The 25,585-nt window shown below is 39.9% G+C and overlaps 1 protein-coding gene and 1 pseudogene across 1 annotated transcript; both read left to right on the top strand.

Moving 5' to 3' along the window:
* The first annotated feature begins 8,108 nt into the window (after positions 1–8,108).
* Positions 8,109–9,058, top strand: LOC138086272 (olfactory receptor 2AJ1-like; annotated as a pseudogene).
* Positions 9,059–14,700: 5,642 nt separating this feature from the next.
* LOC138086488 (olfactory receptor 2T2-like) lies at positions 14,701–15,648 on the top strand. Its single transcript, XM_068981301.1, has one exon. It carries the CDS (start codon positions 14,701–14,703, stop codon positions 15,646–15,648), a length of 948 nt encoding a protein of 315 aa, XP_068837402.1.
* The last annotated feature ends 9,937 nt before the right edge of the window (positions 15,649–25,585 follow it).

Raw genomic sequence — 25,585 nt, 5'->3', positions numbered from 1 at the left:
CTCATACAACTCAGTAGTGAAAACTCTAATAATCCATTTTTTTTAAAGGGGCAAAGAACCTGAATGGACATTTTTCCCAAAGAATACATTCAAATGGTTAACAGTTTCTTGAAAATATGCTCACCACACTAATTTGTCCCAAATGCATGAAGAAAGTAACTGAGGATAGGGATGGTTATGATTCATTTTTTGGTAAAATTTCTAACTTGAAACCATGTAGTCTAAATTTTTAATTTATCAATGAGGACACAGAGCTCTAATAAGGCTCTGTGTTCAGATGGTATCATGCTATTAACTCACTCAGCCTAATGTCTAACACACAAGCCAGAAAATCCAGGAAAATAAAACTTCAAAAATCAGAGCCAATGCCACTAGGATCTCTGTCTGGGATCTGGGATTTGGAACCTACTGCTCTAATCCCCAAAGGTGATTGGAACTATCCAATAACCAGGTTGAATGGCACTTTTCCTGCAAACCCTAAACCAACAGTAATACCAAGTTAACAACTATTATTGAGCACATTTGTGGGTAAAGGTTTTATATCAAGTCTCTGCTTGTATCCATACATACTCCAGCATGGAGGACAAACACATTCAGGGTCTTTCATTTTCACCCTCCATGTCTCCTAAGAGCAGCAGATTTAATTATCTATTGGGAGGAAAGAGGAAACAGTGTTTCTTCATGTTACCTACACATTAGAACAAGGGTGGGAGAAAGATTAAATTTCTAATGGTAAGGATATACCACCCTGTTCTTGAATGATGCAGACAATTTCTACCTGCAGCCAGCGTTAAGATCTACCACCAGGAGCTCTGTCCTCCACTATCACTTTTTGGTGAGCAAGTAAATCTTCCATTAATCAGTTTTTTGCCACATTTGTCTGGTGGTAATGACAAAGAGACCTTGATAAATACACATATTCCTGACATTTTGATTCAGGAACATTAGAATTCCTGTGTTTCCTCAATCCTCAGGTGATATCTACAACTGAACAAGCTGGGGAGACACTGGTATAGAAAAGACGCTACAGGAGTAACCTGGGGTATTTTTACCTAGTGATATCAGCAGTGGGAGGGACAGTACACCGACTCTCAGTTGTGAGTTAGGGTAATTAAGGCTCTGATTGGTTCTGTTATAGAGAAGATTTGTCAAATCCTGGAGAAGATTTGGCTGCACAAGATCTTCCTGTGTCGAGCACCTTATTATTTGATCCACTGCAGTGCAGTGAGGAGGCTCAAGGAGAAGTGAAAAGAATAATCTTGATGAAGACCAAGTCAGTCATCCAGATGCCACCAGGTCTAGGCCTGTACTGAACAGAGCAACAACACCACGAAGGGACCTTGAGGATTTCAGGTGAGATGAGGCACAAAATGACAATACTAGTAAGGATACTTTCTAAACATTCACATTAAGATTGGAACTTTCTGCTTTCCAATTTTGACTTCACTAAGTATGATATGCAGGTCAGGAAGCAACAGTTAGAACTGGACATGGAATCACAGGCTGGTTCCAAATAGGAAAAAGAGTATGTCAAGGCTGTCTATTATCATCCTGCTTATTTAACTTATAGAGTACATCATGTGAAATGCCGGGCTGGATGAAGCACAAGCTGGAATCAAGATTGCTGGGAGAAATATCAATAACTTCAGATATGCAGATAACACCACCCTTATGGCAGAAAGTGAGGAAGAGCTAAAGAGCCTCTTGATGAAAGTGAAAGAGGAGAGTGAAAAAGTTGGCTTAAAGCTCAACATTTAGAAAACTAAGATCATGGCATCTGTTCCCATCACTTCATGGCAAATAGATGGGGGAACAGCAGAAAGAGTGGCTGACTTTATTTTTCTGGGCTCCTAAATCACTGCAGATGGTGATTGCAGCCATGAAATTAAAAGACGCTTACTCCTTGGAAGGAAAGTTCTGACCAACCTATACAGCATATTTGGAAAAGGAACTGGCAACCCACTCCAGTGTTCTTGCTTGGAGAATCCCAGGGACAGAGGAACCCGGTGAGAGGCTGTCTATGGGGTCGCACAGAGTCAGTCGGACATGACTGAAGTGACTTAGCAGCAGCATATAGCATATTAAAAAGCAGAGACATTACTTTGTCAACAAAGGTCCATCTAGTCAAGGCTATGGTTTTTCCAGTGGTCATGTGTGGATGTGAGAGTTGGACTATAAAGAAAGCTGAGCTGAAGAATTGATGCTTTTGAACTGTGGTATTCCCTGGTGGCTCAGATGGTAAAACATCTGCCTGCAATGTGGGAGACTCGGGTTCGATTCCTGGGTTGGGAAGATCCCCTGGAAAAGGAAATGGCAATCCACTCCAGCACTCTTGCCTGGAAAATCCCATGGAGAAGGAGCCTGATAGGCTACAGTCCATGGGCTCACAAAGAGTAGGACACGACTGAGCGACTTCACTTTCACTATTGGAGAAGACTCTTGAGAGTCCCTTGGACTGCAAGGAGATCCAACCAGTCCATCCTAAAGGAAATCAGTCCTGAATATTCATTGGAAGGACTGATGCTGAAGCTGAAACTCCAATACTTTGGCCACCTGATGCAAAGAGCTGATTCATTTGAAAAGACCCTGATGCTGGGAAAGATTGAGGGCAGGAGGAGAAGGGGATGACAGAGGATGAGATGGTTGGATGGCCTCACAACTCAATGGACATGGGTTTGGGTGAACTCCAGGAGTTGGTGATGGACAGGGAGGCCTGGTGTGTTGCGGTTCATGGGGTCGCAGAGAGTCAGACACGACTGAGCGACTGAACTAAGCTGAACTGAAGTATATGATATTACATCTACAAACCCAGGTAGAAGAGAAATGTTCTCCGTGTATGCATTGTCCACAAAAGAATTAAATTTTACTATCCTATTTTGCAATGGGCTTTATAAGAGTTGAGCCTTTGATCTGCCTCTCAAAGAATCGGAACATTCCATTCTTCTTCCACAGAAAGCAAAAGTGTGTCTCCTGAAATTAAAGGAGACAGAACATCCTATATCTAATGACAATGAAATTTTCTTGCCCAGATAGTGTTCTACATCTAGCGGCTATGTACAAAATGCTATAAAATTGTTTGGGTTTACAGTGATAAGTGAAAACCATATTCTCCACCTAAACAGAGTATGCAAGAATTTTGATGTTCTCTGTTTGTTAGACAGTGGGAGGAAAATAACCTACTGAATGAAATATAAGACTAAGAGGCCATCTAAAGTATACATAAGTAAATGAATCACCTAAAAAAAAATTCATACCTATGTTTACACACAAAATACACACACATCTCCAAAGATGAGATTTTAAATAATTTAATTACAAAAACAATGACTTACAAAATGTATTTATACATACTTTTCTGTTACCTAAACAAAATATTTCATGTTTAATCAGTTGCATGTCAATCATTCTCACAAAGTGCATTCCAATTGTTTGATTCTATTCCCCTCTAGTTTGTGTTTCCTCATGTCCATGTTCTGGTTTTTTGCTCTTCTCAGCAATTTCTTTTGAATCTATCTTGTGCATTTCCTGAATTAACATTGGCATTGATCTGAGAGTTTTTGTTTTTTAGATTCCTTTTATACTTTGTTTTTAATAAGAATATGGTCTATATAATACTTTCCTTGTAAGGTGCAGAATTAGCATACCTTTCATCTTCTAGATTTGACTAACTGCTTGTAAGACATCTTCTTCTGTTATACCTTGGGAGAATAGCCATCCTTACCTCTTTCCAAAACTGTTTTCTACCCTGGAACTTCACTTAGCTTTCACCAGCCTCTTACTACAGATATTTATTTAATGCCACAACACTTGTTCAGAAATGAATAAGAAATAAAGACTTACTCCTCAGACTTTCAGTTTCAGACAAGAGAAAAATTCTCACTTAATTTTCCCTTGATATTCTCCTCACTTGCCTGAATAATCCAAACTCTAATATCCCTCCGTCGCTGGAGTATTTTTGGTGTTAATTATAGAAAGCATTTTGTTAAAATAGAGAATGAAAATCACTATATTACTATCATCTTACTTGCACAGGAGAGTGCATTTTGAGAGGAAGATACACTTGAGCACAAGATTCCGTAGGTTCAAGTATCTTTTTTCTGACCAACAGCTCACTTAACTTCTTGGAGTATAAATTTCTTAGTTTATGGTATAGAGGGGGAAAACACCTGCTGTCTCTATCCCAGTGGTTTTTGTGGCTCATCCAACCAGATAATATTCGTAAACAACCAGATTCTGTACAGAAGAAAGCGGTTCAGTGATGAACTTGTCAAGTGCTTATTTCTCCTAAGTAGTTCTGTATCAATTGTTCCTTGAGCTAAAGCATCTCCTTCTGGACACACCAACCTCACTGTACAGCTAAAGCGAGTGAAAACACTGTCATCCAGTGAATGAGCTGGACCATACTGTACTGGGCCAATGAAGTAAATTAAAAACAAAAAGCTTTAGCTTGGCATATCTGAATTCCCACTTCTTTACTGCCTTCTGGGGAAGAGCCACCATGCACAATGGTTTTGCTGGTTCCTGGACGTGTTGTATCTGCTCTAGACAGCCAGGATTCCAGGGATATTCACACCTTCTACATGTGGATCATGAGAAATAACACTGGAACTTTTTCCCTTCATCGAGCCATTCAATCTAGATTAGAATGGACACTGAAGAAATGAACAAATAAGCTAATCTTTTTGTGTGCTTTCTCAAGATATTTCATGTACATAAATATTATGATCACACTACCCCCCCACCCCCCAAAAAAGAAACTTTTTAAAAAAGAGAGAGATAGAGATAGAGATAGAGAAAGAGATAAATTCTCCTGTAGAGTCTGTGCTCCAGGGACCAGAATTAAGATATGTTAGACTTCATTTATACTATCAGTCAACTCATATGAGTTTTTTTAAAAGAACAAAACACTGATATGTGCCCTCAGAATATAAAAATATTGGTAAAAGTAGAAGGAAGAGAAAACTCAAAAAGGTTACCAGTTTCAGTGTGAAAGTATTTCACAGTATCAGTTAGGTTTGGTGTTCAATTGTCTTAGAATCAAAGAATATTGAACTAGATGAGCTCTTAGGCTTTAGACCAGAGGCTCTTAAATGTTTTACTTAAGAAGAAATAGATATTCAATAATTAAAGATTGACAAGATAGAATTGTATTGGTGGAAATAGTGTCTTGCTAGTTAACATGGTGAATAGTAGAAATGGGTTGCTGCAAGTAAGATTAAATGTAACCCTAATATATGGATTAACTATTAAAAGTTTTCTTAGATACATTCTCTACTCATGAGTAAAGCTTGGTTATGTGTATGCTTTCTTTTATTTATTTTTTAAAAAATTTTTATTTTTTTTTAATTTTAAAATCTTTAATTCTTACATGTGTTCCCAAACATGAACCCCCTTCCCACCTCCCTCACCATAACATCTCAGTGGGTCATCCCCATGCACCAGCCCCAAGCATGCTGTATCCTGCGTCAGACATAGACTGGCGATTCAATTCTTACATGATAGTATACATGATAGAATGCCATTCTCCCAAATCATCCCACCCTCTCCCTCTCCCTCTGAGTCCAAAAGTCTGTTATACACAGCTGTGTCTTTTTTCCTGTCTTGCATACAGGGTCGTCATTGCCATCTTTCTAAATTCCATATATATGTGTTAGTATACTGTATTGGTGTTTTTCTTTCTGGCTTACTTCACTCTGTATAATCGGCTCCAGTTTCATCCATCTCATCAGAACTGATTCAAATGCTTTCTTTTAATTATGAGGGATCTAGGCTAAACTCACCAGCCAGGCCATACCAAGCCTTAAACTTTGGATTCTGTTTGCACAATGCTGGCTTTCTGGATGCTAGAAACATACCTCTCACTGTTGAATGAATGAAATGAATTGTTCATACAGAAGATATTGAGAACATCTAGGAAGACTAGGCTTCCTTGAACTCACAGAATAGGTCCCATAAAGTTTCTTGTGAGCCTGTTTCTTATACATGTTTGGTCAATAAATACCTGTAGGTTTGGCAGAATTTAGAAACTTGCGAAGTTACTTTCTTATTTATTTCCCCCCAGTTTTAGTGGGGTCATGGGGAAAAGAGCTAACCCTCTCTCACCTCAGTACATCTTTGGCTACTTCCATAATCTTTAATACATACACACAAAGTGTGGTTGGTTTAGGAAGATTTATAGAAGTGGTAAAATTCATACTGTGGGCCTTTGAAACTACTTATTGGAAAATTTGGAACAACAACTTATATCAAGTCACCAATATGACTGTGCTCTCCATAGTTTGTTAAGGTAACACACTGAAGCAATAAATTATTTTGGCATTGATCGTTCATACAAAGGCATCAAGCTGGTATCAGTTCACTTTGGTGACTCTGAGAGGCAAACTCCATTGAGAGTAATAAATTCTTCATTTGAAAGAGAGAATGCAGACTATTTTAATCACCTGGGCATCCATGAAATGTATGGACATCAAGGTATATAATAGCATTTTATCAGATCTATTGACTTCAGTTAATAAATCTGATATGTGACACAGAACTATAGTAATCATTCCACTACTGCCTGTGGTTACAGGATCAAAGCTCTGCAATAATCTAAAGGTACCAATCAATTCAGTTAGTTATGTAGTTTAAGAGAAAATATGAAATACAATTTATGCATGTGTCTCTGGGGTTAAGAGGAGAATGTAACACAATGCACAGATATCACTACTGAATATGGACCCTATAGCTTAGCCAGGGGGCTTCCCAGGTGGCACTAATGGTAAAGAACCTGCCTGCCAAGGTAGGAGATATAAGAGACTTGGGTTCAATCCCTAGGCCAGGAAGATGCCCTAGAGGAGGGCATGGCAACTCACTCCAGTATTCTTGCCTGGAGAATCCCATAGATAGATGAGCCTGGAAAGCTACAGTCCATAAGGTCACAAAGTCAGACATGACTGAAGTGACTTAACACGCATACACAGACCTTCTCCAGGACCAGGCTTCTCAAGCACAGCCTATATTTCCAACATCAGAATCACATGGGCTCCACTTACAGATGAAGGTTTCAGGATCTCATCCTAGACCTAAGCATCCAGTTCTCTGGGAGTACATTTTATTAATAGTAAGCAGTCCATGTGGTCCTGGTACATAGTGAAGTCTAAGAGCCACAAGTAAAAGCTCAAAGTGGTCCAAGAAACCAAGTAGAAAGAAAGAGACAGGGCGGCACCTCCTCCCTCTGGCTGAGGGACTCAAGGCAGAGGCCATTGTGTTCACAGAGATTCAATAAACTACTTGATCTGCATTTCACTCAGATGTTTGGGTATTTCTTTTTCTGATGGATCAGGTTGGCCATCAGTGCAAAGGGTAACTGGGGGAAGCTGTAAACCCTTGAAGCAATTTCCTTGTTTCTCTCTATATAAATGAAATAACATTCCATCCAAGTTGACTCTAAAATACAGTAAGAATGGGCATCAACTTTAAAAGTTGTGTCCTTTCTTATCCTTCCGAGAGATATCAAATTTAATCTTTGCTGCTTGTTTAATCTCTGAATACATTTGGTGCAGGAAGACTTAGAAAACCCATCCTACTAAGGGCAAATTTTTCTGAAGACCTAGTATATTTCAGCATTCATTGGCCCCTATCCTGAAGGAAATTCAACATCAAGTCAAATATGTGATATTAGAGTTTCCCAAAACACAATTGTTAACTTCAGGAGATGTGTTTAGTTCATGTTATACCTAAATTATAGATTTATTTCATTAAGGTATCCTTGGTGATACCAAGATTGCATTGACTGAAACTAGGAATACGAAAAGATGCAGAAATATTAGAATTGTTCATATTATCAGAAGAAGATAATTAAAAGTGAAAACACTTGCCTACAGGAAGGGTTAGGACACTGGTGGGGAAAAAAACCTAGTGTCACTTTTATGCTCTAGTTATTAATTTTTCTCCTATGGTTTTAGCATCTTTATGAAGCAGATAAAATTCCATTTTCAGTCCTTCCAAAATGTTCTATGTTATGCCATCACTTACTAAATTTATGTTTCTGGTTTAATTCCTTTCTCATTTACACATGTGTTTAAAAGTCTCCGTTTTCTTTTAGGTGAAGCTGGTAAGGAGACAACATGGAGACAGGAAACAAGACACTGAGCACAGATTTCATTCTCTTGGGCCTTTTCCCAGGAATGAGACATACTGATCTCCTTGTCTCTGTTGTCCTCCTCATCTACATCGTTGCCATCATAGGAAATATCCACTTGATTCTTCTCATCTGGACAGATCCCCACTTTCATACCTGCATGTATTTTCTGCTTAGCCAATTCTCTCTCATTGACCTGATTTTCATCTCTTGCATAGTCCCCAAAATGTTGGTCAACTTTTTCTTAGGGAAGAGAATCATTTCCCTGATTGGCTATGGGGCCCAGATCTTCTTTACCTCGACTCTGGGGATAGCAGTGTCTTCCTGACACTCATTGCTTATGACCGCTATGTGACTATCTGTCATCCTCTCAAATACTCAATCATTATCAGCCACTGGGTCTTCCAGCTGATGGCTGTGGGGTCCTGGGTGGGAGGGGCTCTGGCATCCTTGGTCCACATGGCTTATGCCATGCACTTTCCCCTCTGTGGCTCCTGAGAGCTCTACCACTTTTTTTGTGAAGTCAAAGCCCTCATGAAGCTGTCTTGTGAGGACATATCTGCCTATAAGAAAGGACTAGTAGCGACCAGCATTGTTGGGGTTCTTCTCGCCACAAGCCTCATTCTGACTTCCTATACTCTCATCTTCCTCCAGGTCCTGCAAATGAACTCCCCCAAAGGCAGGAACGAGGCCCTGGCTACTGCTCCTCCCATCTTACTGTGCTCATGTTTTACTATGCCCCAGCCATGCAAATATACATGAGGCCTGGATCTTCTCACACCTCTGTTCTGAACCAGGCTCTCTTTGTTTGACACCATCCTCACTCCCCATGCTGAACCCCCTCATCATAGCCTAAGGAACAGGGAAGTTGTGGGCTCAATAAGGAAGATGCTCAGGATGTACCCTATTTCAAAACAGGCTCCTATGTCCCATTGAGTAGACAGTTCAGAGTTAAAATCTCCTTGGAGGCAGTAGGATCTGATAAAACCCAATGAAACTCTCCCTGTCTTCATTTTCTCTCTACAAATGTTGACTTTATACCCTCTCTCCTGATAAAGTTAGTTTTAAGTAACTAAATCAGTGAGTTCTCTGAGAGCAGAGGAGCACAAAACTACACCACTTCAAAGTAAATATATACGAGGCCTGAATAACAACCCATTCTCTGTGTAAAAATAGCCTTTCTCCTAATCCCCTCAGCTTGCTTCATTTGTGTTGCTGGAGTGATAGGTCCCTCTTCTTTCATTCATTTTTTAAAACTTATTTGATGACTGGAGGAAAATTGTTTTGCCATGTTGGGTTGGTTTCTACCGCACAACAACACAATTCAGCCATCAGTTCAGTTCAGTTGCTCAGTCGTGTCTGACTCTTTGCGACCCCATGGACTGCAGCATGCCAGGCCTCCCTGTCCATCACCAACTCCCAAAGTTTACTCAAACTCATGCCCATTGAGTCGGTGATGCCATCCAACCATCTCATCCTCTGTTGTCCCCTTCTCCTCCCGCCTTCAATCTCCCAGCATCCAGGTCTTTTCTAGTGAGTCAGTTTTTCAAATCAGGTGGCCAAAGTATTGGAGTTTCAGCTTCAACATCAGTCCTTTCAATGGATATTCAGGACTGATCTCCTTTAGGATGGACTGGTTGGATCTCCTTGCAGTCCCAGGGATCTCAAGAGTCTTCTCCAACTCCACAGTTCAAAAGCATCAATTCTTTGGTGCTCAGCTTTCTTTATGGACCAACTCTCACATCCATACATGACTACTGGAAAAACCTTAGCTTGGACTAGACGGACCTTTCTTGGCAAAGTAATGTCTCTGCTTTTGAATATGCTGTCTAGGTTGGTCATAACTTTCCTTCCAAGGAGTAAGCATGCTTTAATTGCATGGTTGCAGTCACCATCCGTGGTGCTTTTGGAGCCCTCCAAAATAAAGTCTGTCACTGTTTCCACTGTTTCCCATATATTTGCCAAAAAGTGATGGGACCAGATGCCATGATCTTAGTTTTCTGAATGTTGAGTTTTAAGCCAACTTTTTCACTTTCCTTTTTCAAATTCATCAAGAGGTTCTTTAGTTCTTCTTCACTTTGTGCCATAAGGGTGATGTCATCTGCATATCTGAGGTTATTGATATTTCTCCCAGCAATCTTGATTTCAGCTTGTGCTTCATCCAGCCCAGCGTTTTTCATGATGCACTCTGCATATAAGCTAAATAAGCAGGGTGACAATATACAGCCTTGAAATACTCCATTCCCGATTTGGAACCAGTTTGTTGTTCCATGTCCAGTTGCTTCCTGGCCTGCATACAGATTTTCAAGAGGCAGGTCAGGTGGTCTGGTATTCCATCTCTTTAAGAATTTTCCACAGTTTGCTGTGATCCACATAAAGGTTTTGGCATAGTCAATAAAGCAGAAATAAATGTTTTTATGGAACTCTCTTGCTTTTTCAGTCATCCAACATATGTTGGCAATGTGATCTCTGATTCCTTTGCCTTTTCTAAATCCAGCTTGAATACTGGAAGTTCATAGTTAATGTACTGTTGAAGTCTGGCTTGAAGAATTTTGAGTATTACTATACTATCATGTGAGATGAGTGCAATTGTGTGGTAGTTTGAGCATTCTTTGGCATTGCCTTTCTTTGGGATTGGATTGAAAATGGACCTCTTCCAGTCCTATGGCCACTGCTGAGTTTGCCAAACTTACTGGCATATTGAGTGCAGCACTTTCACAGCATCACCATTTAAGATTTGAAATAGCTGGAATTCCATCACCTCCACTAGCTTTGTTCATCGTGATGCTTCTAAGGCCCACTTGACTTCACATTTCAGGATGTCTGCCTCTAGGTGAGTGATCATACTATCGTGATTATCTGGGTTGTGAAGATCTTCTTTTTATAGTTCTTCTGTGGATTCAAATGAGTTATCTCTTCACATCAGGTGGCCGAAGTGATCAACATCAGTCCTTCCAATGAACACCCAGGACTGATCTCCTTTAGGATGGACTGGTTGGATCTCCTTGCAGTCCAAGGAAATCTCAAGAGTCTTCTTCAACACCACAGTTCAAAAGTATCAATTCATTGGTGCTCAGCTTTCTTTATAGTCCAACTCTCACATCCATACATGACTACTGGAAAAACCATAGCCTTGACTAGACAGACCTTTGTTGACAAAGTAATGTCTCTATTTTTTAATATGCTGTCTAGGCTGGTCATAACTTTCCTTCCAAGGAGTAAGCATCTTTTAGTTTCATGGCTGCAGTCACCATCTGCAGTGATTTGGGAGCCCACAAAAATAAAGTCTGACACAGTTTCCACTGTTTCCCCATCTATTTGCAATGAAGTGATGGGACTGGATGACATAATCTTAATTTTCTGAATCCAGGTTAAATCAATATTAGATATTTTGTAATGTGATTGACTCCGAAAAATTCATCTTAAGGCTATTATGGCCAATTAGGATATACTGTTCACACTCATTATTACATTTAGCCATGAGGGCAATTCGATGAGAAAGTCTATTGTTATCACCAATTTGTAGATGAGGAAACAGAAGTGAGGAAGTCAGTGGAAATTTCCCAGGTCATGCAGGTATTAAAAAGTGGTGAATCAGAGTTTAAATCTCATTTTGCTTTTTAACCATCATCCTGCTGAGCAGATGGCTGAGAGTGACTTTTTTCCCTGAATGAATTTGCCCCCTGGTAGCTGAGCTCATTACCTACCAGGGCTGGACTGAGCTGACACATTCCCCAGAGTGTTCACGGTATCTCTCTTGTCCACAGTGCTGTATTTAATCTCTGCTTCATGGCCTACCAGAGATATTCTGGATCAGCTATGAGCTTGCAGTACCAGCTTCAGCAAGATCGTCAGCTATAAGACTTCATTCCACTCATAAAGAGCCTAATGTTTGACTTGATGAGCTGCACAATACAAAAGAAGGTATAGAAGAATTTAGAATCTCCAGGAGGTGACAAGGATGACGACACGTATGGTAACAAGGTAGCCCACAGTGGAGAAACAAGTAGTTGTCTTACGCTCTTGTGGGGAGACACAAGAATTAGAAATAATTTGTGACACTCTGTGTGGGTTAACATCTTCAAAGTGCTTCAGAATAAACTCCCCGCTGTATGATAAAGCCCTCCTGGAGAGTTGAGCAGCTGCATGAGAATTCAGTGAGTTGCCAGACCCTGAGGCAGATCATCGGAGAAGGCAATGGCACCCCACTCCAGTATTCGTGCCTGGAAAATCCCATGGAGGGAAGAGCCTGGTAGGCTGGAGTCCATGGGGTAGCTACAAGTCTGACACGACTGAGCGACTTCTCTTTCACTTTTCACTTTCATGCATTGGAGAAGGAAATGGCAACCCACTCCAGTATTCTTGCTTGGAGAATCCCAGGGAGGGGGGAGCCTGGTGGGCTGCCGTCTATGGGGTCACTAGGATCGGACACGACTGAAGCGACTTAGCAGCAGCAGCAGCAGCAGCAGCAGAGGCAGATTATATGTGATAAGTTCATGGGTCATCTGTATTTACATATACACAGTTTATAATGCTATTAAACTGATCAACTACTAGTTAGTTAGTAACTGGTGAGTTTAAGAAAAATAGTTAAACTCTTTGTGTTATAAACATTGGTGCAATCCTTTGTTCTCAGAAATGTGGTTTAGAGTCCCTTTTTTGCCCACCTGAAAATAAACATTGTTAATTGTCTATATTCCAATATAAAATAAAAAGTTTTTCTTTTAAGTTATCTTTGTTGTTTTCTAGGCTTTGGAAAGAAGTTCTAACTAAGCCAAATTTCAAAAAGAGCATCTTATTATTCAGGCTTCCTTGGTGGCTCAGTGGTAAAGAATCCGCCTGCCGATTCAGGAGCTGTGGATTTGAACCCTGGGTCAGAAAGATCCTCCAGAGAAGGAAATGGCAACCCACTCCAGTATTCTTGCCTGGGAAATTCCAGGGACAGAGGAGCCTGGTGGGCTACAATCCACAGAGTCCCAAAGAATCAAACACATCTTAACATCTTTGTTGTTTTCTAAGCTTTGGAAAGAAGTTCTAACCAAACCTAGTTTCAAAAAAAGAATATTATTCAACATAGTCATAAATATTTAAAATACTGGCTTCAGATTTACACATTCACCAATGTATACTCAAATTCATGCTTGAATTTGTAAATTCAACATACAGTCATAAAGGCCAGGGCAGGGCTGCATAGAACCCTCTCCCTAGTCACTCATTTGTGAGATGAACCCAGTTCATTTGCTTACTTTAACACAAGGCTATCATGTTGGAAAATCACTTTTTCAATTCTTTAAACTCAGAGATATGTGTGAGATAGCCATATCCAGAGCTGGAAAATTCACGTTGTTCATTTTGATTTTGCACAGGCCACCTCCCCTTAGTCGAAAGTCAGCTCCACTCCACTCCTTGCTGAGCAACTCTAGGACCTTAGTTGTGCATAGAAGCTGGAGGAGCTGAAGAATGAGGCCAACTTGGATTTGGAAAATCATGGAAAAGGCCAGCAGATAAAGTTTCTTGGGAGTAGAATAGCAATGTCAGCATGTGATTAAGCCATTTATATAATGATACTCTGCTGGGAATTCTGGTCTTTATCCCTGTTTTTTCAACCCTCTCTCTATGTATAGAAGCTTTTCATCCTTTTCTGTGTCCCATAAATTCTGATTGAGTGCCTGGTACCTGCCAGGTTCTTTATTGGCACTGAAGAAACAATACTTAGTCAATACCTGGCCCTCAGAGAAGCTGCATTTTTATGGGGGGAACAAACAATAGTTAAATAAACATGCAAATAACAGTAAGATTTCAAATGGCAAAGGAATATACAATAAGGGCTAAGGAATAAAGCAAGCCAGTGATACGCTTTCAGTAGAATGATCAGGCAGACATATCGTGCGAATAATGTTCGGGAGAAGATGGATTGAAAAAGGATACTTCTTCCATCACCGGTTGTTACTTGCCATTCTGTGTTGCCGTCATGTCTTTCCACTTCCCAGATTTCTCCCTTATCCTTTCTTATCCCACCTTCTTTTCTTGACATCTTTCTATAGAACTAGGCAGTAAAATTTCTCACCCATAACCAGGCCACCTGCTTGTGATCTCTGAGTTCCCTAAGGATAAATCTAGACTTAGTTGGAGAATCTATAAGCAATAAATATGCTGACATTCCAGATCCCAGTGGTGGCTGTGCATTAAAATCCACTTCAGAAGAAGTCTGGGCGTATATCACACCACCAAGATGTATGGAATTTTCATACTGAATGAAGATCACACTTCTAATCCTTAACAAAATTATAGCCACAATGTGCTAAACAATGCTAAACAATATGACCAAAATATATTTTCTTCATTTGCATTGACTATCCTGTCAGATGGATTGCTAAATAATGTTTTTAAATATCAGTGGATGCCAAATCATTAATCTTGCCCACATTTAAATATACTACTACATATTTGAATTCACTTCATAAATATTTGATTTTCAGGAAAAGATAAAAGTCAGTGGTATATTTACAAAGGAAGAGCAGTCTTACTTTCTGTGCTTTTCTCCCTTGATCCTCCAGATCAAACCAGTCAACTGAGACATGAAGCAAGGAAATGAATCCTCCATTACTGATTTCATTCTCCTGGGCCTCTTCTCAGACTCCAGGCATCCTGGCCTTCTCATCACCATAATTCTGTTCATTCTTGGGGTTGCCATCACTGGAAACTCAGTCTTGGCCCTACTGATCTGGGGTGATGCCCACCTTCACACTCCTATGTATTTCCTACTCAGCCAGCTCTCTCTCATGGACCTCACCCTAATCTCCACCACTGTCCCGAAGATGGTCAATGATTTCTTCTCTGGACAGAGTTTCATCTCTCACATTGGCTGTGGAGCCCAACTCTTTCTTTACTTGATGCTAGGAGTGGCTGAGTGTGTTCTCCTGACACTCATGGCCTTTGACTGCTATCTGGCCATCTGTTACCCCCTCAGATACCTAGTCATCATGACCCCCAGAGTCTGCTTGCAAATGGCCATTGGCTCATGGGTTGGGGGTATGCTTATCTCCCTTATGCACACAGTTTATGCCATGAATTTCTCTACTTGTGACTCCAGGGAGGTTCACCATTTCTTCTGTGAGGTTATGGCCCTTCTGAAGCTCTCTTGTGAGGATACCTCAACCTATGAGAAGGTGGTGTTGGCATCTGGCATTGTTTTCCTCCTCATACCTTTTGGACTCATCTTGACCTCCTACATCCTCATCTTTCTCACTGTCCTCCATATGAACGCCCCTGAGGGAAGAAACAAAGCTCTGGCCACCTGCTCTTCCCACCTCAGTGTAGTGAGCCTCTACTTTGGTCCAGCTATGATCATCTACGTGACCCCAGGTCCCTCTCTCCCCGCAGATGTGGACCAGTGTCTCTTTGTGTTTGATGTTATCATCACCCCCATGCTCAACCCCCTTATCTATAGCCTGAGGAACAAAGAGGTATTGGAGGCTCTGAGGAACATTCTATGGAGAAAGCTGATGTTTATCATGAAAAGATGATGCCACTTAAAAAAAAAAAAAAAAGAACTCGTATTCTCTATTGTTCCCCATTTAATACTGGTGCTATTAGGAAAAAATTAACTTTGAATTTCAGTTTTCAACAATATTAAAGAAATGACACTTTTTCTTTCAGATTTCAAGTAATGTGAACCATACTACAAAGGCAACAGGGGAATTCCTATTTAACAGTGTTACGCTATTTGACTGATCATAACTTAAATATCCAATTTTCCCAGAGCTCACAAATCAAATTCATAAGGAAACTGATGTAGGCATATATATTCAACAAGCTTTACAAGATTCAAGATAACCTGATAAATAACATGGTCCTAATGTACCTTTTCTAGCTGCTTTGGTGGCTCAGATGGAAAAGAAACTGTCTGCAATGCAGGAGACTCAGGTTTAGCCCCTGGGTTGGGAAGATCCCCTGGAGAAAGCAATGACTACCCACTCAAAGTATCCTTGCTTGAAAAACACCATGGACAGAGGAGCCTGGCAGGCTACAGTTCATGGGGTTGCAAAAAGTTAGACATGACTGAGAAACTAACCATGCACGCACAAAGTAGCTTTTCAATCACATGTCCTACACTTACCATCAATACACTCTAATTTGCACCATATTGGTATATTCAGGTTTGCACTTTTCTCAATTTTATCATTCAGTTCAGTCCCTCAGTCATATCCAATTCTTTGCGACTCCATGGACTGCAGCATGCCAGGCTTCCCTGTCAATCACCAACTCTTGAAGCTTGCTCAAACTCATGTCCATCGAGTCAGTGAAGCCATCCAACCATCTCATCCTCTGTCATCCCCTTCTCCTCCTGCCTTCAATCTTTCACAGAATCAGGGTCTTTTCTAAGTCAGCTCTTCGCATCAGGTGACCAAAGTACTGGAGCTTCAGCTTCAGCATCAGTCCTTCCAATGAATATTCAGGACTGATTTCATTTAAGATTGACTGGTTTGATTTTGCACTCCAAGAGACTCTCAAGAGTCTTCTCCAACACCACAGTTCAAAAACATCAATTCCTGGGCACTCAGCTTTCTTTATGGTCCAACTCTAACATCCATACATGACTACTGGAAAAACCATAGCTTTGATTGTGTGGACCTTTGTTAGTAATGTCTCTGCTTTTTAATATGCTGTCTAGGTTTTTCATAGCCTTTCTTCCAAGGAGCAAAATCTTTTAATTTCACCACTGCAGTCACCATCTGCAATGATTTTGGAGCCCCCCAAATAAAGCCCGTCACGGTTTCCATTGTCTCCCCATCTATTTGCCATGAAGTGATGGGACCAGATGCCATGATCTTTGTTTTTTCAATGTTGAGTTTTAAGCCAGTTTTTTCACTATCCTTTTTCACTTTCATCAAGAGGTTCTTCAGTTCATCTTTGGTTTCTGCCATAAGGGTGGTGTCATGTGCATATATGAAGTTATTGATATTTCTCCCTGCAGTCTTGATTCCAGCTTGTGCTTCATCCAGTCCAGGATTTCACATGATGTACTCTGTATCATGTAAGGCTCACCACACTGAGGTGGGAAGAGCAGGTGGCCAGAGGTTTGTTTCTGCCCTCAGGGGAATTCATATGGAGGACAGTAAAATAAGTTAAATAGGCAAGGTGACATGATACAGCCTTGACACACTCTTTTCCCAATTTGGAATGAGCCCATTGTTCCATGTCCAATTCTAACTGTTGCTTATTGGCCTCCATAGACATTTCTCAGGAGGCCGGTCAGTTGGTCTGGTATTCCCATCTGTAGAAGAATTTTCCACTGTTTGTTGTGAGCCACGCAGTCAAAGGCTTTAGTATAGTCAATGAAGCAGAAGTAGATATAGCAAGATCACTCTGGCAGACTATGTGAATGTGCACAGCTCTGTAATTTACAAAGGATCTGAAGGCAGTGATACTGTCTCTTGTGCAAGGGAAACTTCTAATTATGCCTAATATATGCATTTAACACTGTTGTCTGTGCAATGTTCTAAAATATATACTCAGTAATTCTTTTAATCTGCACATCATTCCTGTGTTGTGGATATGTTTTAGTCCAGTTTTAAAAAGGAAAGAAGAGAGACATCAAAGGACGATTCCTCTAGACCAAGGATATTAGGTAGATGTAGTCATTTGGCACGTGCTTCAAACCCTGGTACTGATGTTTTAGAGATTATATTTTTAAATTGTTCCACAATATTGTTTCTGCTTGTAGAGTTTATAAATCTAACCAAGTGTTTGCTAAATGGAAGCTATTCCACTATTTAAAACAAACCACTTCTTGGAAGCTGTTTCTTAACAATCTCCCCCATCATGACCTTGTGTCTCTCCTTGTGCAGCATCAACTAGTACTAGGTTGATGCTGCACACCTTTACACAGGTTTAAACTTTACACAGACTAGGGTGACTTCTGGGAAACTGGCAAAAATCATATTTTTCAGATTCTGGTGCACCAAATACTGGTGCTATGGTCAGTCATTCTGTTCTAGTTGAGCTGACTTAAGAGATGCTTAAATTGGGAGGACTCATTGGCAAATGGGAAAATTCCATATATGAGAAGGAAAAGGTGAACACAGACCATATTCAATTATGAAAATGCTTTTCTTAACTCAGATTATCAAGGCCTCTACTATCCATCTTCAAAAGAATCTTCTTTATTTTCCATGAGGCCTTATAAGACTGAGTGAAAATAATGACTTTTCAAAATGTGAAATCATAATGCTTCTGTTGAAGCTGTGTCTGCAAAGGACCTCAAGGTTATGATTCAATTAGTTCTTAAAAAATACACATGATATGTGTGAAATAGAGAGCTAGTGGGAAGTTGCTGTATAACACAGGAGCCCAGTCTGGCATTCTGTGATCACCTAGAATGTGAGATTGGAGGAGTGGAAGTAGGGGATATGTGTGTGTGTATATATATATATATATACACACACACATATATATAATTACTTTGTCAACAAAGATCCATCTAGTCAAGGCTATGGTTTTTCCAGTAGTTATGTATGGATGTGAGAGTTGGACTATACAGAAAGCTGAGTGCCGAAGAATTGATGTTTTTGAACTGTGGTGATGGAGAAGACTCTTGAGAGTCCCTTGGACTGCAGGAGATTCAACCAGTCCATCCTAAAGGAGATCAGTCCCGGGTGTTCATTGGAAGGACTGATGCTGAAGCTGAAACTCCAATACTTTGGCCACCTGATTTAAAGAGCTGACTCATTTGAAAAGACCCTGATGCTGGGAAAGATTGAGGGCAGCAGGAGAAGGGGATGACAGAGGATGAGATGGTTGGATGGCCTCACTGACTCAAGGGACATGGGTTTGGGTAGACTCCGGCAGTTGGTGATGGACAGGGAGGTCTGGCGTGCTACAGTTCATGGGGTTGCAAAGAGTTGGACATGACTGAGCAACTGAACTGGAACTGGATATATATATGTACATGTATACATATATATAAGAAGAAAGAAAGAAAAGATGGAGATCTCAAATTAACAAAACACAATGAAAGAGAAAAAATAATAACCAATATCTCCCAAAATACAAAAAAGAAATCTATAAGAGAATGCTATGAACATTTGCCAACAAATTGCACAACCTAGAACAAATGGACATGTTTCTTTTTTTTTTTTTATATGTATCTTTTTTTTTTTAATTTTAAAATCTTTAATTCTTACATGTGTTCCCAAACATGAATCCCCCTCCCCTCCCTCCCCATAACATCTCAGTGGGTCATCCCCATGCACCAACCCCAAGTAAGCTGTATCCTGTGTCAGACATGGACTGGTGATTCAATTCTTACATGATAGTATACATGATAGAATGCCATTCTCCAAAATCATCCCACCCTCTCCCTCTCCCTCTGAGTCCAAAAGTCCTTTATACACAGCTGTGTCTTTTTTCCTGTCTTGCATACAGGGTCATCATTGCCATCTTTCTAAATTCCATATATATGTGTTAGTATACTGTATTGGTGTTTTTCTTTCTGGCTTACTTCACTCTGTATAATCGGCTCCAGTTTCATCCATCTCATCAGAACTGATTCAAATGAATTCTTTTTAATGGCTGAGTAATACTCCATTGTGTATATGTACCACAGCTTTCTTATCCATTCATCTGCTGATGGACATCTAGGTTGTTTCCATGTCCTGGCTATTATAAACAGTGCTGCGATGAACATTGGGGTACATGTGTCTCTTTCAATTCTGGTTTCCTCGGTGTGTATGCCCAGCAGTGGGATTGCTGGGTCATAAGGTAGTTCTATTTGCAATTTTTTATGAAATCTCCACACTGTTCTCCATAGTGGCTGTACTAGTTTGCATTCCCACCAACAGTGTAGGAGGGTTCCCTTTTCTCCACACCCTCTCCAGCATTTATTGCTTGCAGATTTTTGGATCGCAGCCATTCTGACTGGTGTGAAGTGGTACCTCATTGTGGTTTTGATTTGCATTTCTCTGATAATGAGTGATGTTGAGCATCTTTTCATGTGTTTGTTAGCCATCTGTACGTCTTCTTTGGAGAAATGTCTATTTAGTTCTTTGGCCCATTTTTTGATTGGGTCATTTATTTTTCTGGAATTGAGCTGCATAAGTTGCTTGTATATTTTTGAGATTAGTTGTTTGTCAGTTGCTTCATTTGCTATTATTTTCTCCCATTCAGAAGGCTGTCTTTCCACCTTGCTTATAGTTTCCTTTGTTGTGCAGAAGCTTTTAATTTTAATTAGATCCCATTTGTTTACTTTTGCTTTTATTTCCAGAATTCTGGGAGGTGGATCATAGAGGATCCTGCTGTGATTTATGTCTGAGAGTGTTTTGCCTATGTTCTCCTCTAGGAGTTTTATAGTTTCTGGTCTTACATTTAGATCTTTAATCCATTTTGAGTTTATTTTTGTGTGCGGTGTTAGAAAGTGATCTAGTTTCATTCTTTTACAAGTGGTTGACCAGTTTTCCCAGCACCACTTGTTAAAGAGATTGTCTTTACTCCATTGAATATTCTTGCCTCCTTTGTCAAAGATAAGCTGTCCATATGTGTGTGGTTTTATCTCTGGGCTTTCTATTTTGTTCCATTGATCTATATGTCTGTCTTTGTCCCAGTACCATACTGTCTTGATGACTGTGGCTTTGTAGGAGAGCCTGAAGTCAGGCAAGTTGATTCCTCCAGTTCCATTCTTCTTTCTCAAGATTGCTTTGGCAATTCGAGGTTTTTTGTATTTCCATACAAATCGTGAAATTATTTGTTCTAGTTCTGTGAAAAATATGGCTGGTAGCTTGATAGGGATTGCATTGAATTTGTAGATTGCTTTGGGTAGTATACTCATTTTCACTATATTGATTCTTCCAATCCATGAACATGGTGTATTTCTCCATCTATTAGTGTCCTCTTTGATTTCTTTCATCAGTGTTTTATAGTTTTCTATATATAGGTCTTTAGTTTCTTTGGGTAGATATATTCCTAAGTATTTTATTCTTTTCGTTGCAATGGTGAATGGAATTGTTTCCTTAATTTCTTTTTCTACTTTCTCATTATTAGTGTATAGGAATGCAAGGGATTTCTGTGTGTTGATTTTATATCCTGCAACTTTACTATATTCATTGATGAGCTCTAGTAATTTGGACATGTTTCTAGAAAGTTTCTAGACATATACAGCTGACCAAAACTGAATCAAGAAAAAACTAGATAATTGGAACAAATCCATCACTAGACATACAATAAAATTTGCAGTTAAAAAAAAAAAAATAACAACTTCCTGCAGACAGAAGTCCAGGACTGAATGGCTTCACTGGGGAACTGTATCAAACATACAAAGAAAAACTTATACCAATATTTTTCAAACTCTTCCAAAATATTGAATGAAAAGGAACATTCTCAAAGTCATTCTGAGAGACCACAATCACTATGATTTCAAACCAGACAAACATACTCCCAAAAATATATACATAGGCCAATATCTTTCATTAACATAGATGCAAGGATTCTGAACAAAACATTAGCAAACTGAGTCCAACAGCACATAAAAAGAACCATACACCATGATCAAGCTGGATTCATCCCAGGGTCACAAGGATGATTCAGCACATGCAAATCCATCAGTGTGATACACCACACAAAACACCACAGAAACACATGATCGCATGAAACACACGATACACCACAGAAGCCACACGGTCATCTAAATAGATGCAGAAAGATCGTTAGATAAAATTCAACATCTATTCATGATAAAAAATCTCACCAAAGTGGGAATAGAGGGAACATAGCACAGTAAAAATCTCTACATGACAAACTCACAGCCAGCATAATACTATCAATGAAAAGCTGCAACCATTCCTGCTAAAATTTGCAATAAGACAAGATGCTCACTCTCACCACTTCAATTCAGCATAGTGTTGGAAGTCCTAGTGATAGCAATCACACAAGAAAATAAAATAAAATATATCCATATTGGAATAAAAGAGGTAGAATTGTCATTATATGTAGATTACAAGACACTCCATATAGAATACCCAATAGACTACATATGAACACTATTAAAAAGGATAAGCAAACTCAACAAGGTAGCAGGATACAAGATTAACATACAGAACTCCGTTGCATGTCTTCACACTCATAATGAAATATCACAAAGAGAAAGTAAAAAGGAAAAACAACTTTTAAAATCACATCAAAAAATTAAATGAAATACTTAGGAATAAACCTGACCAAGGAGGTGAAATACTCTATGCTGAGAACTATTAAACACTGATTAAGGGAATATTCCATGCTTTCAGATTGAAAGAATTCATATTGTTAAAATGTCCATAATACTCAAAGCATTCTACAATTTAATGTGATCTAGAAGGCACAGTGATAAAGAATCTGCTAGCCAATGCAGAAGATGCAAGAGACATGGGTTTGATCCCTGTGTCAGGAAAATCCCACAGTGTAGGAAATGGCAACCCAATCCAGTATACTTGCCTGGAACATTCCATGGATAGAGGAGCTTGGTGGGCAACAATTATGAGACCACAGAGTCAGATTCGGACATGACTGAGCACACATGCAACTCACTATCAAATTATCCATGACATTTTCACAGAACTAGAGCAAATAATCCTAAAATTTATATAAAACCACAAAAGATCCAGAACTGTCAGAGCCACTCTGAGGGAAAAGAATAAAGCTGGAGGCATAACTTTTCCACACTTCAGACAATACTACAAATAGATAGCAATCAAAAAAGCATGATATTGACAAAACAGACACATAGATCAGTGGAACAGAATAGGAGGCCCAGGAGCAAACACTCACACCTACAGTTAGTTATTCATTTTTTGACCAAGGATGCAAGAGTATACAATGAAGAAAAGACAGTGTATTAAACAATGAGGGTTGGGAAAGCTGGACAGCACAGGTAAATCAACAAAGTTTGAAAGTTCCTTCACACCATACACAAAAATAAGCTCAAAATGATATAAAGACTTGAAAATAAGGCGTGCCACCGTAAAACTCCTAGAAGAGAACACAGGCAAAACATTCTCTAACATAAATTGTAGCAATAATTTCTTAAGTCAATCTCCCAAGGCAAAAGAAACAGAAGCAAAAATAAGGTGGCTCAGATGGTAAAGAGTCTGCCTACAGTGTGGGAGAGCTGGGTTCGATCCCTGGGTCAGGAAGATCCTCTGGAGAAGGAAATGGCAACCCACTCCAGTACACTTGCCTGGAAAATCCCATGGACGGAGGAGCATAGTAGGCTACAGTCCATGGGGTCACAAAGAGTCGGACATGACTGAGCGACTTCAATTTCACTTTTCACTTTCATGCATTGGAGAAGGAAATGGCAACCCACTCCAGTGTTCTTGCCTGGAGAATCCCAGGGATGGGGGAGCCCGGTGGGCTGCCGTCTATGGGGTCACACAGAGTCAGACACGACTGAAGCGACTTAGCAGCAGCAGCAGCAGCATGCGGTAGTTTGAGCACTCTTTGGCATTTCCTTTCTCTGGGATTGTAATGAAAACTGACCTTTTCCAGTCCTGTGGCCACTACTGAGTTTTCCCAATTTGCTGGCATACTGAGTGCAGCCCTTTCACAGCATCATCTTTTAGGATTTGAAACAGCTCAACTGGAATTCTATCACCTCCACTTGCTTTGTTCATAGTGATGCTTCCTAAGTCCCACTTGACTTTGCATTCCAAGATGATTGGATCTAGGTGGGTGATCACACCATCATGGTTATCTGGGTCATGAAGTTATTTCTGGTATAGTTCTTCTGTGTATTCTTGCCTCTTCTTAATATCTTATGCTTCTGTTAGATCCATATCATTTCTGTTCTTTATTGCGCCCATCTTTGCATGAAATGTTCCCTTGGTATCTCTAATTTTCTTGAAGTGATCTCTAGTCTTCCCCATTCTATTGTTTTCCTCTATTTCTTTGCATTGATCACTGAGGAAGGCTTTCTTATCTCTCCCTGCTAGTCCTTGGAACTCTGCATTCAAATGGGTATATCTTTCCTTTTCTCCTTTGTCTTTCACTTCCCTTCTTTTCTCAGCTATTTGTAAGGCCTCCTCAAACAACCATTTTGCCTTTTTGCATTTCTTTTTTTCTTGGGGACAGTCTTGATCACTGCCTCCTATACAATGTTATGAACTTCTGTCCATAGTTCTTCAGGAATGGCCAGTCAGAGAGGCCCTCATCAAAAAAACCTACAAATAATAAATGCTGGAGAGAATGGGGAGAAAAAGGAACCCTCTTGCACTGTTGGTGGGAATGCAAATTGATACAGCTACTATGAGAAACAGTATGGGAATTCCTTAAAAACTAGGAATAAAACTACCATATGACCCGACAATCCCGCTACTGGGCATATAACCTGGGGAATCATAGTTGAAAAAGACACATGTACCCCAATGTTCATTGCAGCACCATTTACAATAGCTAGGACATGGAAGCAACCTAGATGTCCACTGACAGATGAATGGATAAAGAAATTGTTGTATATGTGCTCAATGGAATATTACTCAGCCATAAAGATGAATGCTTGTGATTCAGTTCTAACAAGGTGGATGAATCTAAACCTGTTATATGAGTGAAGTAAGTCAGAAAGAGAAAACAATATTGTATATTAATACATATACATGGAATTTAGAAAGATGGTCCTGATGAACCTATCTGTAGGGCAGCAATGGAGATGCAGTTTAGAGAGTAGACTTGTGGACACAGCAGGAGAAGGAGAGGGTGGGACAAACAAACTGAGAAGACAGTAATGAAACATATACATTACCATACGTAAAATTAGATAGCCAATGGTCATTTGCTCTATGACGCCTAGTGCTCAAATCCAGAGCTCTGCAACAACCTAAAGGGGTGGGATAGGGTGGTTGGTGGGAGGTAGGAGAGGGGTTCATGAGGTAGGGGAATATGTATACCTAAGGCTGATTCATGTTGATATATGGCAGAAACCAACACAATAATGTAAAGCATATATTCTCCAATTAAAATAAAATTAGAATCTCAAAGAGATGTCTGCATTCCCATGTTCACTGCAGCATTTTTCATAATAGTCAGGATATAGAAATAACCCAAATGTCCATTTGACAGGAGAACTGAAAAGAAAATGTGGTATACACATATAATGGAATATTGCTCAGTCTTTTTTAAAAAGAAGGAAATACTGCCATTTGTGACAACATGGATAAACCTAGAAGACATTATGCTGACTGCAATAAGCCAGACCAGGAAAACAAACACTGTATCATCTCAGTTCAGTTCAGTTCAGTCCAGTCGCTCAGTCGTGCCTGACTCTTCACAACCCCATGAACCTCAGCACGCCAGGCCTCCCTGTCCATTACCAACTCCCAGAGTTTACCCAAACTCATGTCCATTGAGTCAGTGATGCCATCAAACCATCTCAACCTCTGTCGTCTCCTTCTTCTCCTGCCCACAATCTTTCCCAGCATCATGGCTTTTTCAAATGAGTCA

The sequence above is a fragment of the Capricornis sumatraensis genome, chromosome 9 (genome assembly GCF_032405125.1).
Source record: "Capricornis sumatraensis isolate serow.1 chromosome 9, serow.2, whole genome shotgun sequence".
NCBI classification, from domain to species: Eukaryota; Metazoa; Chordata; class Mammalia; order Artiodactyla; family Bovidae; genus Capricornis; species Capricornis sumatraensis.
The sequence above is the reverse complement of the archived record's forward strand: the minus strand, read 5'-3'. Positions and strand labels throughout refer to the sequence as shown.

What these genes read in the sequence shown, in the direction of transcription:
- LOC138086488 (XM_068981301.1), top strand. Translation starts at nt 14,701, where the DNA reads ATGAAGCAAGGAAATGAATCCTCCATTACTGATTTCATTCTCCTGGGC.